The sequence below is a fragment of the Tenebrio molitor genome, chromosome 8, assembly GCF_963966145.1.
Source record: "Tenebrio molitor chromosome 8, icTenMoli1.1, whole genome shotgun sequence".
In the NCBI taxonomy this organism is placed as follows: Eukaryota; Metazoa; Arthropoda; class Insecta; order Coleoptera; family Tenebrionidae; genus Tenebrio; species Tenebrio molitor.
In genome coordinates this window covers 5,107,939-5,123,820 of record NC_091053.1, presented here as the reverse complement: position 1 = coordinate 5,123,820, position 15,882 = coordinate 5,107,939, and the positions used below count along the sequence as shown (strand labels likewise).

The window sequence follows — 15,882 nt, the reverse complement described above, 5'->3', positions numbered from 1 at the left end:
ATGATTCGCTTTTTATTAGCTTGTTTTTTCGATTGAATGTTTGGCCAATCACTACAACCACTGATGATGACTAATGATGATATCTGCAAAATTATGTAATTCGCTATCAAAATTACGGATTAAGTTGGAATAAATGTCAATACAGCAGATTTTTGTTTTAATACAATAATTCATGATACATTTGAAAATTTAAAAAAATCATATAACTAAGCATTGCCAACACCGGAAATTGATAACGATGAAGTCGTGTTAGATTTAACCATGACATGATAAATTCTAAAATTACGAAGCAAAATAATTTTAAAATAACTTGATAAATCATAATGATAATGATCAAAAATAATTTAAAGTGTTTATACAATTAAAGAGACAATTAAATGTCTCAGCTGATAATATTTAGAAACAAAAACAATAAGTAAAAAAGTAACAAAACGTAGATTACTTAAAAAACGAAATACACAATTTGCACGAATAAACATACATGGATAAGAAAAATACAATAAAATGCAGTACAGAAAATGATTACAAATATCATCGAAAGAAAATTACAGTTTACAATTCGATGCTCGTTAACGAAAATTTTGAAGAATTAAAATGTTTATCAAAAAGAGAAATTTTACATTCATCAGCGACATCTTAGATATCGTAACAATAATAGTTATTTATTTACAAGTGTTGAAAACGATCCATTGCTTTACGAAAGGTAGTATGGTGCGAGTCGCAGTCGAGCGCTGTATTGTATTCTCAATTTGGTTGTAGGTCGTAAAATTTTATTGCATATTATGAGCGATTAACGGGCACAATGGTTGGGTTTGAAAAGGTTGAGAAGCGGCGCGTGCCGTTTGCCGTACAATGCAAATATACAAAATGTACAATACAACCCTGCTTAAAATATTACCTGCTAGTGGTAAACTAGGATTTATAAACCCCGCAAGATCTTTAACGTAAAGTACCATAAAATTTTACGACCTACAACCAAATTGAAAATACAGTATGTGAGTGAGTAAAGCAATGGAGTGTTCACAAATGTACCATACAATATTTTTTGTGCTGCCTTTTGTAACAAAAATATTTTTTAATCGTTAAAATAATAAACGTTACTTAAACAAAATTATGTTGGTATTCAATTTATCACTAAATATGTCAAATGTCAATCTGTCAGTGATCGAATTTCAAATTCAAACTCGTATTAAAAAAATGGAAATTCCCTCACGTATCAAAAAATTTGCAGACAAAGTCACTGCAAATTTACTAGCTGTAAAATCCGCAGGTCGATATGAAGCAGAATACCAAAAATTCATCAATGTCAATAGATTATTCAACTTTGCAGAGCTTTACCAACCGAAATTTGTATAAATAAACTCCCCTAACCTAAAATTAACACATTTTAGGTTTTTTTAAATATTTACAAAGCACCTTTTGTTTTATAGCATTGGAGACATAATTGTCTTTCAGTGATAATTGATTTGCCACAATTAATTTATTTTTTCTTGCCTTAGATTTCTCCTTTGTCTTTTGCAGCACTAGAGTTTTCTCATTTCCATTGCCGCACGGTAATCATCAACGTAAAATGTCAATTACAACCATGACAGCACAAAAAATAAATTAATTAAGTACTGATAGATGAAAGTAATCTCGAATTTAATCCGGTGAAAAAGCATAAATTTAAATATTCGCATTGTAATTTATTTTAGACGTTTGTACTAAGAGAGTATACCCTTTTATTTTGCCACGTTACCAAATATTTATTGATGAAAACAAAACTACGGAGATAAAGATGCAAGTATATTTAGAAAATTAATCAGTATCTTAAAAGTAGGAAAAATTAAGCTTAGGTGGGAGAAAATTATCTGTTCAAGTATATAATCGGTGAGATAAGTTATATAATAAGTATTTACGAGTGGAGTCAGTGTTCAAAATGTTGGCAAAACTACTTGTTATTATAGTTTTAGTTTCTGGTAAGCCACAAGTTTGAGATATTCGAATGATTGTTTTAACAGTGCCGTTTAGTTTGTTATTGCCAGGACGAAAGACCTGTGGTGACAATTTCATTGGGTAAAATAAGAGGATATATTAAAACCTCCTATGACGGTCGAAAGTTCTCGGCTTTTGAGGGAGTCCCATTCGCTAAACCACCCACAGGAAGCAGACGCTTTGAAGTAGATGTTTCTTATAATTTAAAATACATTCAAATTGGTTGTTTGTAGGAACCAGAACCAGTAGAACCTTGGTCCGGCGTTTGGGATGCCAAAAATCCGACAGAATGCGCGCAGACAAGCTTAATGGAAACAAATGTGACTCAAGGTTAGTTAAACAAACTGACTCACAATCAAATAATCGTTGCGAAATTAGGTGACGAAGATTGTTTACACATTAATGTGTTCGTTCCTCGAGAAAACCCCAACTCTCAAGACAAGCTAGACGTTGTAGTACATGTCCATGGTGGTGCTTACATGTATGGTAGTGGATTAATGTATTCCCGGCCTGAAGTGTTGATGGATCGGGATATCGTTTTTGTCACTTTTAACTATCGCTTGGGAATTCTTGGTTTCTTGAGTACCGAAGACGATGTCGTACCTGGGAACAACGGTTTGAAGGATCAAGTCATGGCCTTGAGATGGGTTCAAAACCATATTGCAAATTTCGGTGGTAACCCAGATTCGGTCACTTTGACTGGACTGTCAGCCGGAGGTTCAAGCGTTCACTTCCACTACTTCTCTGAGATGTCCAAAGGCTTGTTCCATCGCGGATTCTCCCAAAGTGGTGCGGTCCTGAATTCTTTCTCTTTGCAAGAAGATGCATTGAAGAAAGCCCAACGCTTGGCTTCAGCCGTCGGATGTCCTTCAACTCCTACTCGAGCTCTAGTCGACTGTTTGAAGCAAAGACATCACAAACAGATTCTGGAACAAGTGCCACTCTTTTTCGGTTATCTGTTCTTGCCAGCTGCACCGTTCGCTCCAGTTGTTGAAAAAGGGTCAAAACCGTTTTTGAGTGAACATCCGTATTCTCTCCTGACAAAGGGTAAAATTAACGATGTACCATGGATTTGTTCAAATACAGCACACGAGGGTACATTTCCGGTTATGTGTACGACTCCTTTGTACCTATTCTCTTTGTTTCTTTTAATGGAAGATTTCCAGACCTTGAAAAGGACTTTGACAATGTCAGTACCAACTGGGAATCACTTGCACCAATCTTGCTCGACTTCAATGAGACTTTAGCTCCCTCGTTGTGGAAGGATGCTGCACAAAAAATTAGACAGTTTTATTTGGGAAAAGATCAAAAGAGTTTTGAGCAGATTAAAGACAAGGTGATAAAAATGTTCACTGATAGAATTTTTCTAGTTGATGCAGAAACATCTGCCATAATGCAAGCGAAAGTGTCATCTTCACCCGTCTATTATTACTATTTTAGTTATCCTGGAGATAACAACGAAGCGAAAAGTAACATAGAATTGACAATTTTACATTGTGATTAATGTGAGTTTTAGTTGTAGGTCATGGAGCAGATGGCAAATACTTCTTCGGCAATTTCTTCGTTCCCGGACCGCTAACTCCCAACGAAACAAAAATGAAAGATATTATGGTAGATATGTTGATTTCATTTGCGAAGACAAGGTACTACTTTTAATATACGATATTTGTTTCTAACGAGGTATATTTTAGCATTCCCGTGATAGAAGGAGTAAAATGGGAAACCACCGCGTATGATAAATTGACATATCTCAACATACGCAGTTTTAGACCTGAAGAAATCGAACTCCTAACAGTTGATGAGTTGACTCCCAGAGAGTTTTGGCATTCTTTGAAATTTGCGGAGAATGAAAATTTATTTTCTGTTAAGGATGAATTATAAAAGTAAAGTCTGAAACTTCTGTAACTGTGGAATAATTCATTGTTTGAAATATATTTTTTTTTTAAATTACTTTCAATGTCTTTTATTAACTTTTTAATGCTACAATCTAGGAAGATAAAAAGATATTACAAATCGTAATAAGAACTATTCATACCGTTTGAAACGTTTTTTAATATAAATGATATGTGAATCTCTTTTATTTAAATTAATTTTTTTTTTTTAATTAATTAAAATATTGGGCACCATTTTAAGTGTTGCAGTTCTGGAAAATAAATAAAAAATAAATCATCCCTCATGAATTTTAGAATTATTATTATCTGATGATGGGGAAAATTTATAAAATAAACAAAAGTAACATTTTACATTCGTAAGATTCAGTAATTTACTACGAGTAGCTTTATTGCCAAACGCGACGTCACTGGTAAGCAGATGTTTCTGTCAAATGTCAACAAACGTCAGTTTTAAAGCAAAGGTGTTCATGTTAACCTTCAAAAAAATTTTCGATAAGTTTACGGACGTTTTCTATAATTGTAAGCAACAATTATCCCAGAATAAGTGGTAAAATGAGTTTTACCATTGAAGATACGAGTAAACCATTAATGGATTAATTAATTAATTAATAATAGAATTTTCTAGACATAGGCAACCAATAAAACGACTGTGTATAGCAAGTATCATATGTGTACGATCAAGCTAAGACAGGCGCTTCGATAAAACAAAAAATGAGGTAGCCCTCTTTATTTGTTTTCTTGTTGATCACCTTGTACCTTGTATTAAGTATTTCGTACTCATTTCAAACAAGTTCAAATTTTTTATTTTGTGTACGAGCTATCTGCAAAAAATCAAATAACAAAACTTGTGAAAAATACGAAAGATAACGATGAATCGTTTTTTATTAGTTTGTTTTTCTGATTGTATATTTGGCCAATCACTACCTACAACCGCTGATAATGACTAACGATGATATCTCCAAAATTATGTAATTCCTTATCAAAATTACCGATTAAGTTGCAATAAATGTCAATACAGCAGATTTTTGTTTTAATAGATACAATTACTGATACATTTGAAAATAATAAAAAATTATACAGGGTGTCTTAAAATTATCGTATTCCGAGTTCGGGGCTTAGTAGGAGACATCCTGTTGACCAAGTAAAAATGTTTAAAAAAAAATATCAAAGTTGTCAATATTTGTTCAAAAGTACCTGATTAATATTCTATGTTGTACTTCCCTTTTGAATAAAAATTGGAAAAATAAAACTTTTATTTTTTCGAGATAAAGCTGTTTTCTCAAGAGATGTCTTTTCATTTATATTTTAATATTTTACATAATCATTCTCACCATATTTCAAAATGAAAGTCAACCATTTATATTTTCTATTTGAAGAAAACATGATGAAAAGTTTGAACCTTCAGACCCATATATCTTTGTAAAGACCCCCCCTATATTTTTTATTTTATTTTTTCGAGATTCCTGAGATTTTTCCCTACAAAACCCCCGACTTGGAATACGTTAATTTTGCGACACCCTGTATAATTAAGCTCCGCCAATATCGGAAATTTATAATGATGAAGTCGTGTTAAATAATTTTAAAATAACTTGATAAATCATAGTAATAATGAAAAATATTTAGAAACAAAAACAATAAATGAAAATGTAACAAAATGTGGATTACTTAACAAACAAAATACAAAATTTGAATGAAAAAATGCATATTAAAAATGTAGAGATGATAGTTAAAAGACCTATCAAAATGGTGACAAATTAGTCTATTTTTTAATCAAAGAACCACGACCTGTTGATTTAGGTTTGTAAATACAAAATTTTACTAAATCTAGGGAATTTAATGGTTTCTATTGGCTATATCAGTCAACGTCTGTCATTTTGAATGTCCTTGAAAGTACGCAAACTCGCAGCTAAAATTTAAACGTGTTATTAAAAATGCCTCGCAAAGTAAGACATTTATTAAATTCTCAAATTAGTTGTTATTAGTTGTTATTAACTTTATTAAAATGCTGCGCTACTAATATCTCTAATAACCCCTCAATTTTTATATGATGAGATTTTTCACCCTATGTCAAAAGTGTACAATGTTGTCAGCTGTATTTTGGGTGTAAATTGCGGTGTTGTGGTTCTTTGATTAAAAAATAGACTATAGGTTGCTATTTAAAAAATTAAATGATGATATGATTACTTTGACAAGAAACACCCTGTATAAAAAAATGTTATGTCAATAAACGTGAAATTGAAATTAACAATCGACCTGTTTTTGTTCTTTTTTCAAAACTCAACAATTTATGATTTATGAAATTGTTGCGTTACTTTTGCCCCTCACTGTACATATTTATATTCGCATTGTAATTTATCGTAGATATTTGTACATATTGAAAAAAACATTTTTTTCGCCACATTACCTAATCTATGTTGAAAACAAAATCAGGGAGATAAAGATACAAGTATTATAGAATTAACCATTACCTATAGTAGAAAATAATGAGACTCATGACATGAGTCATGAGTATAGGTGGGAGAAAATTGTGGGTTCAAATATACGAGTATTATCGTTGACATAGGTTACATAATAAGTATTTACGACTAGTGTAATTGTTGAAAATGTTGGCAAAACTACTTGTTATTACAGTTTTAGTTTCTGGTAAGCTGCAAGTCTAAGATACCTCTTCGAATGATTGTTTTAACAGTGCCGTCTAGTTTGTTGTTGCCAGGACGAAGGGCCTGTGGTGACAACTTCATTGGGTAAAATAAGAGGATATATTAAAACCTCCCATGACGGTCGAAAGTTCTCTGCTTTTGAAGGAATCCCATTCGCTAAACCACCAATAGGAAGCAGACGCTTTGAAGTAGATGTTTGTTATCACTTCGAATAATTTAAATTGGTTGCTTGTATTTAGGAACCGGAACCAGCAGAACCTTGGTCCGGCGTTTGGGATGCCAATAACCCGACAGCATGCGCGCAGACAGGCTTAATGGAAATAAATGTAACTCAAGGTTAGTTAAACATAAACAACAAACTGTCTCACAATTCTCACAATCAAATTATAGTTGCGAAATTAGGTGACGAAGATTGTTTACACATTAATGTGTTCGTCCCTCGAGAAAACCCCAACTCTCAGGACAAGCTGGACGTTATAGTACATATCCATGGAGGTGCTTATATGTATGGTAGTGGATTAATGTTTACTCCGCCTGAAATCCTAATGGATCGAGATGTGATTTTTGTCACTTTCAACTATCGCTTGGGAATTCTTGGTTTCTTGAGTACCGAAGACGACGTCGTTCCTGGGAACAATGGTTTGAAGGATCAAGTCATGGCCTTGAGATGGATCCTAAACCATATTGCAAATTTCGGTGGTAACCCAGATTCGGTCACTTTGACTGGGATGTCAGCTGGAGCATCAAGCGTTCACCTCCATTACTTCTCCGAGATGTCCAAAGGCCTGTTCCATCGCGGATTCTCCGAAAGTGGTGTAGCACTGAATTCTTTCTCTTTGCAAGAAGCGAGCTTGCAGAAGGCCCAGCGCTTGGCCGAAGCTGTTGGATGTCCTTCAACTCCTACCAGAGCTCTAGTCGATTGTTTGAAGCAAAGACATTACAAACAGATTCTGGAACAACTGCCACTCTTTTTCGGCCATCTGTTCTTGCCATTTGCACCGTTCGCTCCAGTTGTTGAAAAAGGATCAAAACCGTTTTTGAGTGAACATCCGTATTCTCTCCTGACAAAGGGTCAAATTAACGATGTACCATGGCTTTGTTCAAATACACCAAATGAGGGTACTTTTCCGGTTTTGTGTAAGACTCCTCTGCATCTTTTCTTTTTGTTTCTTTTAATGGAAGTTTTTCAGTCCTTGGGAAGGACTTAGACAATGTCAGTACCAACTGGGAATCATTTGCACCAATTTTGCTCGACTTCAATGATACTTTAGCTCCCTCGTTGTGGAAGAATGCTGCACAAAAAATTAGACAGTTTTATTTGGGAAAAGATCAAACTAATTTTGCACAGAACTACGATAAGTTGATACAAATGGTTAGCGATAGAATTTTTCTAGTTGATGCGGAAACTTCTGTTAGATTGCAAGCGAAAGCGTCATCTTCACCGGTCTATTATTACCATTTTAGTTATCCTGGAGATAACAACGAAGCGAACTGTAACATACAATTACTGACAATCTTAAATTGTAATTAATGTGAGTTTTAGTTGTAGGTCATGGAGCAGATGGCAAATACTTCTTCGTTGTAGGAACGTTAACTCCCAACGAACTAAAAATGAAAGATATTATGGTAGATATGTTGATTTCATTTACGAAGACAAGGTACTATTTTAACATAGATACGATATTGGTTTCAAACAAGGTATATTTTAGCATTCCCATGATAGAAGGAGTAAAATGGGAACCTACTACATATGATAAGTTGACATATCTCAACATACGCAGTTTCAGACCTGAAGAAATCGAACTCCTAACAGTTGACGAGTTAACTCCCAGAGAGTTTTGGCGTTCGTTGAAATTTGCGGAGAATGAAAATTTAGTTTCTGTTAAGGATGAACTATAAAAGTAAAGTCTGAAACTTCTGTAACTGTGGAGTAATGCACTGTTTAAAATACAGGGTTATTCTAAATGATTGTAGTCGAAGTAGGCTATGCCCATGTTATTACGTTTTTGCCGCTTTCATGTGAACTGTCAGTTGTGTGGCTGTCACTGTCATTTTTTAGGTGAAAAGTGCAGTGATGAGGATTTTATTTATTTTTGTTAAATTAACGATTGAATCCAGAAATATTGAGTTGTTCTACAATCAATTTTAAAAATAGTGAGTTGTTTTGCACCCAATTTAACACATCATTTTGACGATTTTTTTATGTGGAGCGGCAACCATAAATTTTACATTCAGTTTTCACGCCTACTTCGACTACAATCATTTAGAATAACCCTGTATAATCCCAAAACAATAATAATTGTAGACTTGACAGCAAAATTTTAACCTTAACTTTTTTGCGTGGCAAATGTGATGAAAAATTATACAGACTGAATCTGGCTTTGATTCTTATTGGTCAATTTATATGGGCGGAGCACTGGAGCAGATAAAAAGTTATGACTTAGAAAGAGACAGATGATACAACTTATCATAACAGAACTTAATGTGCAAATTAAAATCACAAGAATCGAAAGTGGGATTACGGTTCCTCAAGGTTTATTTACACTTTACGTGAATGTCAAGATAGTGACGGCTAAAATTTTTTGTCCGTCATAGTACACCTTGGCCACAAAATCCTTTGACGACCTTGAAATTGTCTTACCCCGCCCGCGAGCGCCTCGGTGACAATTTTTCTCTCAGTACATCAAAGAACGATTTCGCAGCCTTGATATACAAATAACTATTTTATATTAATAAATGATATGTGAAACTCTTTTCTTTAAATTATTAAAAATTTTGGGCAGCATTTCAAGTGTTGCAGTTTTGCAACTTTGATTTCTAGATACTATTTACGTTTAAATAAAAAGAACAAAAAGAGTTGGAGATGAGACAAGTCAGCTGATCGTTTTGGACGCAGTCCTATGGTTATCAATCGCACTGTGAAGATCTCCCCTAGATAATTGTTGTTCTTGGCGTGTGAGCAGTAGCTTAATCTTGTTGGAAATTGACGTTTATTGATTTCAGTTCATCCAGATGATTTCAGAATAGCTCAAGAAGCTTTCTTCGATTTATTAATTTTTTTCCTGAGAATGAATTAATACTGTTACTTAATCTAGGACAGCGGAGAAATAGACAGGACCGGACTCAAAATTGTAGAAAACAATAAAAATATACAATCAATTATCTCCCTTAATACAAACATTTTACTAAGAAGATTTAGGCTAAAATTCTTAAGAATAATGTATAGTATCTCGTGTTACAAGGAACTCCTCAACTTCGAAAACATCCTGTATTGTTGCCAAACACTCTTGGTATTCCAATAAATGATATCTTATTTATTTTTGGTGAGGTTGCTTAAATACTTCTTTCGTTGAGACACCAGGAAACTACAAGGACACTAGGAAACTACAAAGTGAAACCATTGAAAATCCCTCTAGGAATATTGAATTCTTCTTCGATTGTGATTTGTCTTCACATAAATTTATGTATTTCTGATACCGCTCGCTTGTCGCTCTTTCAACAGGATTACTCCTTGTTTTTTGCTCTATCCCAAAGTGAGTTAACTTTCGCGTTTCTTTTATTAGATTTAGACAAGAGCATGCAATTATTGTATCCGACGTTTGAAATGTAAATATTACATAAGCAGGTATAAATGGCCTATCGCATGCTACTTAGTCGCAGCAAGCTGGTTTGTACAACAAACTGCAGCATGCTACATGTTGCCAAATTGCTGCCTTGATGTATGGCCGCCTTTAGAGTCAACCATGACATGATAAATTATAAGATTACGAAGCAAAATAATTTTAAAACAACTTGATGAGTCATAATGATAATGAAAAACTAATATTTAAAGTGTTTACACTAGAGACAATAAATTGTCTCTGTTGATAATATTTAGAAACAAAAACAGTAAATAAAAATGTAATAAAACGTGGATTACTCAACAAACAAAATACAAAATTTGAGCGAATAAATATACAGGGATAAAAAAAATACAACAAAATGCTGTATAGAAAATGATTACAGATATGTATCACCGAAAGAAAATTACAATTGTTCACAATTCGATACTTGTTAAAGAAAATTTTAAAGAATCAAAATTTTTATTCAATGCGCGACAGAAACCGCTTCCTGAAAAATTATACAGGGTGTCCCAGAGTTGCGAAAAAGCTCCATAACTTGTTTGTTTGTTTGTTTGTATTAATACAGTGTGTCTCAATATTATAAAAACACTAAAGCTATGTTTTTTTAAGCGGAACCTACCCAGTTTGATTTTATTTTTGAATTCTATGCTAAATTATGAATCAAATTTATACAGGTCGTTTTTACTTATCTGCCATCGTTTTTGATCAGTGGCGCTTTTTTTACCAGAATTTCGAATTGCAGGAGTTCCTTCGAAAATTCGTACCTTCCAAATCGTTCCACATAAATTAAAATGATTGACGCTGTTTGATTTCTGAATGTTTGCCGCATCTGCTGAGTGTTTACTCAATTACCTGCTCAATCGCATATGCCTACTGCGATTTTTTAAACATAACGAACTAAAAATGTCAAAAACTCATTTTTTTCAAATGGCATTCCGTATTTATTATTGCACTGGTCGAAAGCTTTTTTGACAAGCTTTTGAACAATATAAGGTTTGTATAGTCTAATCTGAAAATCTAGGATGCTATCCTAAAATCTCTAAATTTGGAGCAATCTTTCCGTTAAAAAGACAATAGAAAAATCTAGTAGCCTAACAAAAGATAATCACACAATATGGTCACTTCATAAAGATGAATCAACCAACAAAACAGTGTTTAACAATTAAACATTCAATTATTTTAGTGATTTTTAGTGATTTTAAGATAGCACCCTTAATTTTCACATTCGACTATACTATACCCTATTCCGTTGGAAAGCTTGTTAAAAAATCTTTCCACCAGTGTAATAATAAATGCGGGGTGCCATTTGAAAAAAATGAGTTTTTGACATTTTTAGTTTGCTATATTTAAAAAATCTCAGTAGGCATATGCGACTAAGCACGCCATTGATCAAAAACGATGGCAGATAAGTAAAAACGACCTGTGTAGATTTGATTCACAATTTTGCATATAATCCAAAAATGAAATCAAACTGGGTAGGTTCCATTTAAAAAAACATAACTTTAGTGTTTTTATAATATTGGGACACCTGTATACAGGGTGATTTACGAGGAATAATGAGCCCGACGGAATAGAAAATGCAACCCGCAATTCATCAGGAGAAAAACCCGGACATTTACCGCTTCGATGTCCGGCTTTTTGTTGCAATGTATTGTGGGTTGCATTTTCTATTCCGTCGGGCTCATTATTCCTCGTAAATTACCCTGTATATACCGCAATATATTACGAATATGCAGTAGAAGCGTAGCTATCATCTAGAAAAAAGAAAAAGTTGATTTCTTTAATAACAAACAAGTTATGGAGCTTTTTCGCAACTCTGGAACATCCTGTATGTAGGTACATCTAATTAAAATGAATCATTTCAGTTTAAAAAGACAAATTTTACACCTCTCAGCGACGTTTTAGGTGTCGTGACGATGAAACATGTTTAGACGTTTGTGCTAAGAAAATATACCCTTTTATTTTGCCACATTACCAAATTTTTGTTGATAAAAACAAAATCAGGGAGACAAAGATGCAAGTAAGTATATTTTTATAGAATTAATAATTATCTAGAGAAACAATGAAACTCATGATGAGTAAGTAAGTAAGTGGGAGAAAATTCTCCGTTCAAGTATATAATTAGTGAGATACGATGAATAGTTACGACTAGTGTAGGTGTTAAAATGTTGGCAAGACTACTTGTTATTACAGTTTTAGTTTCTGGTAAGCTGCTAGTTTAAGATATTCGAATGATTGTTTTAACAGTCCCGTCTAGTTTGTCATTGCCAGGACGAAAGACCTGTGGTGACAACTTCATTGGGTAAAATAAGAGGATATTTGAAAACTTCCCATGACGGTCGAAAGTTCTCGGCTTTTGAGGGAATCCCATTCGCTAAACCGCCCATAGGAAGCAGACGCTTTGAAGTAGATGTTTGTTATAATTTAGAATATATTTCAATTAGCTGTTTGCAGGAACCGGAACCAGCGGAACCTTGGTCCGGCGTTTGGGATGCCAATAAACCGACAAATTGCGCGCAGACAGACACTACGACGACAAATGCAACTCGAGGTTAGTTAAAGAAACTGTCTCACAATCAAATAATAGTTGGGAAATTAGGTGACGAAGATTGTTTACACATTAATGTGTTCGTCCCTCGAGAAAACTCCAACTCTCAAGACAAGCTAGACGTTATAGTACATGTCCATGGTGGTGGTTATATGTATGGTAATGGCTTAGCATATTCTCGGCCTGAAGTGTTGATGGATCGAGATGTGATTTTCGTCACTTTCAACTACCGACTGGGAATTCTTGGTTTCTTGAGTACCGAAGACGATGTCGTACCTGGGAACAATGGTTTGAAGGATCAAGTCATGGCCTTGAGATGGGTTCAAAACCATATTGCAAGTTTCGGTGGTAACCCAGATTCGGTCACTTTGACTGGACTGTCAGCCGGAGGATCAAGCGTCCACTTACACTACTTCTCCGAAATGTCGAAAGGCTTGTTCCATCGCGGATTCTCCCAAAGTGGTGTGGCACTGAATTCTTTCTCTTTGCAAAAAGGTGCACTAGAGAAAGCCCAGCGCTTGGCTGAAGCCGTTGGGTGTCCTTCAACTCCCACTCGCGCTCTAGCGGATTGTTTGAAGCAAAGACATCACAAACAGATTCTGAAGCAACTGCCACTCTTTTTCAGTCATCTGATCTTCCCATTTATGCCGTCCACTCCAGTTGTTGAAAAAGGATCAAAACCGTTTTTGAGTGAACATCCGTATTCTCTCCTGACAAAGGGTAAAATTAACAATGTACCATGGCTTTGTTCAAATACACTACACGAGGGTACATTTCCGGTTATGTGTAAGACTCCTCTGCACCACTTGCACCAGACTTGCTCGACTTCAATTATACTTTAGCTCCCTCTTTGTGGAAGGATACGACAAAAAAAATTACGGAATTTTATTTGGGAAAAGGTCAAATTAATTTTGATCAGAACAAAGACAAAGTGATAAAAATGTTCAGCGACAGAATTTTTCTAGTTGATGCAGAAACTTCTGTCAGAATGCAAGCGAAAGCCTCATCTTCACCAGTCTATTATTACTATTTTAGTTATCCTGAAGAAAACAACGAAGCGAAAAGTAACATACAATTGACAATTTTACATTGTAATTAATGTGAGTTTTAGTTGTAGGTCACGGAGCAGATGGCAAATATCTCTTCGGCAATTTCTTCGTTCCAGGACCGCTAACTCCTAACGAACAAAAATTGAAAGATATTATCGTAGATATGTTGATTTCTTATGCGAAGACAAGGTACTTCTTTTAATATAAGATATTGGTTTCTAGCAAGGTATATTTTAGCATTCCCGTGATAGAAGGAGTAAAATGGGAACCTACCGCATATGATAAGTTGACATATCTCAACATACACAGTTTTAGACCTGAAGAAATCGAACTCCTAACAGTTGACGAGTTGACTCCCAGAGAGTTTTGGCATTCGTTGAAATTTGCGGAGAATGAAAATTTATTTTCTGTTAAGGATGAATTATAAAAGTAAAGTCTGAAACTTCTATAAGTGTGGAGTAATTCGTTGTTAAAATATAATATTTTTTAAAAATTTACATATTCTTAATGTCCTTTATTAATTTTTAATGTTACATCCAGAATTATTCTGGACGTTATTGGAATTACCATTTACCGTTTACATTTACTATCTACCATTTACAATATTATCGTGATTATCACTGGAAAGACCCTTCAATTCTTTATTCAACAATTATTTCTTTTTTTAATTCCATCGATTCGTTCTGGAGTTACGACCATTTGAACATAATTACAGAATATTGTTTCATTATTGTTTTTAAACTAATTTTCAAACAAAAATGCTATTCGGGAACAATAAGCTTTCGACATAAATTATTTTTAAGCAGAAACTATTATTTATTTATATTTCTCCATATTTATATTTCTTTACAATTTTCCTGAGTTAAATAAATAAGTATGTAGTGATTTATCAGTTTTTCACACTATTTTCTTTACATTTCACTGCCATTTACACAGGTTAAGGTCATATGTAGTTTATTCTTAAACATTCAAAAGCTTCCTAAACTCATTAACATTACGACATTGGAACACGAAGTTTAGGTCATAATAATTATCATTATGAGCAAATCCATAGCTGCTAAATACATAAAAGCCTGAGACGCCAATGGCAAATAGGCTTGCTTTCAGTTGCCAGTAAAATGCCTCAAGTAACTGGGTTTAGTGGTAAATTCTCCAAAAAAAAAATCTGCTTTCTTATATCGTGCTCAAATTGTAGGCTATGATGATCCATTTCTTTACTTGGGAAAAATATTTATTCACTTTGGTTATCATAAAATTGCAAAACGCGTTATCAGGTTCTTCTTTATATTTTATTTGTTCACCTTCCTTCTCCAGATTTGCTTCATCGTTAACAACTTCAGCACAGATATGATCACAACGTACGGACCTTTTCTTCTGATATCCATTTATGTAAGTAGGGTCATTCAAAGGTCCAATTTGTCTAACATATGCAAATAGGTGTTAATGGTAATGGCGTTTGCCATTTTTATGGAAGATGTGCTTTTAAAGATAGTCGGCGAGTCAAATAGTTCATTCTGGTCGACAGACAGCGTCGGTCCTGAAGTGCAACACTTCATTAAGAAAAAATCGGCTCAAATAAACTATATGTATTTCTCGATTTACGCGGTTGTTTTGGTCTCCAGTACAAGTATGTTTCCAATTTTTGGTGATCACCGCGAGTGGAATGTTTGTGAAGTCGCTTTCGACCATTACTTTGGAGTTGGGTCAAAAATCTTCAATCAGCTGTTCTTTTGGTCCTCACCAGTAATGTATTACGCAACACTACGGCTCCCTGGAGCCTTGTTGTACGGGATAGAAGGACTCAGTTTGCAAATCTTCTTAATTAATCAACGAATTTTGCAAGTTTCTGATGATCGTCCCGATTATGACAAACTCAAAGTTGGTCAAAAAATTCTCTGGCAAAATGAGATTTTCCACACTTTGTGTTCTTGCATCAAACATCACATCTGCATAGTAACGTGTGGTGATGATATACATTCATTATAATTTTATACACTATTATGGTTACAGCGTGTTTAAGAAAATGCTGGGAATTGTGAAATCAAGATTAGTCATAGTTATGATAACAGGTGTACTTACTTCCATCGCGGTGGTATTCTTCGTCATGAATGTACATCGATTTACGGTAATCCAGAA

At 34.2% G+C, this 15,882-nt stretch overlaps 2 protein-coding genes across 2 annotated transcripts; both read left to right on the top strand.

Annotated features, from left to right (window-relative positions):
* Positions 1 to 1,800: 1,800 nt before the first annotated feature.
* LOC138136999 (uncharacterized) lies at positions 1,801 to 9,275 on the top strand. Its single transcript, XM_069056302.1, has 14 exons — positions 1,801 to 1,958; positions 2,011 to 2,159; positions 2,208 to 2,304; positions 2,353 to 3,087; positions 3,141 to 3,443; positions 3,491 to 3,617; positions 3,666 to 3,852; positions 6,470 to 6,509; positions 6,566 to 6,714; positions 6,766 to 6,862; positions 6,917 to 7,663; positions 7,717 to 8,019; positions 8,070 to 8,184; positions 8,236 to 9,275. The coding sequence occupies exons 1-14, from the start codon at positions 1,919 to 1,921 to the stop codon at positions 8,423 to 8,425; spliced, it is 3,279 nt and encodes a 1,092-aa protein (XP_068912403.1). The 5' UTR covers positions 1,801 to 1,918; the 3' UTR covers positions 8,426 to 9,275.
* Positions 9,276 to 11,903: 2,628 nt separating this feature from the next.
* Positions 11,904 to 14,241, top strand: LOC138136574 (venom carboxylesterase-6-like). Its single transcript, XM_069055803.1, has 7 exons — positions 11,904 to 12,354; positions 12,407 to 12,555; positions 12,604 to 12,700; positions 12,749 to 13,483; positions 13,540 to 13,761; positions 13,809 to 13,935; positions 13,984 to 14,241. The coding sequence occupies exons 1-7, from the start codon at positions 12,315 to 12,317 to the stop codon at positions 14,171 to 14,173; spliced, it is 1,560 nt and encodes a 519-aa protein (XP_068911904.1). The 5' UTR covers positions 11,904 to 12,314; the 3' UTR covers positions 14,174 to 14,241.
* Positions 14,242 to 15,882: the final 1,641 nt, after the last annotated feature.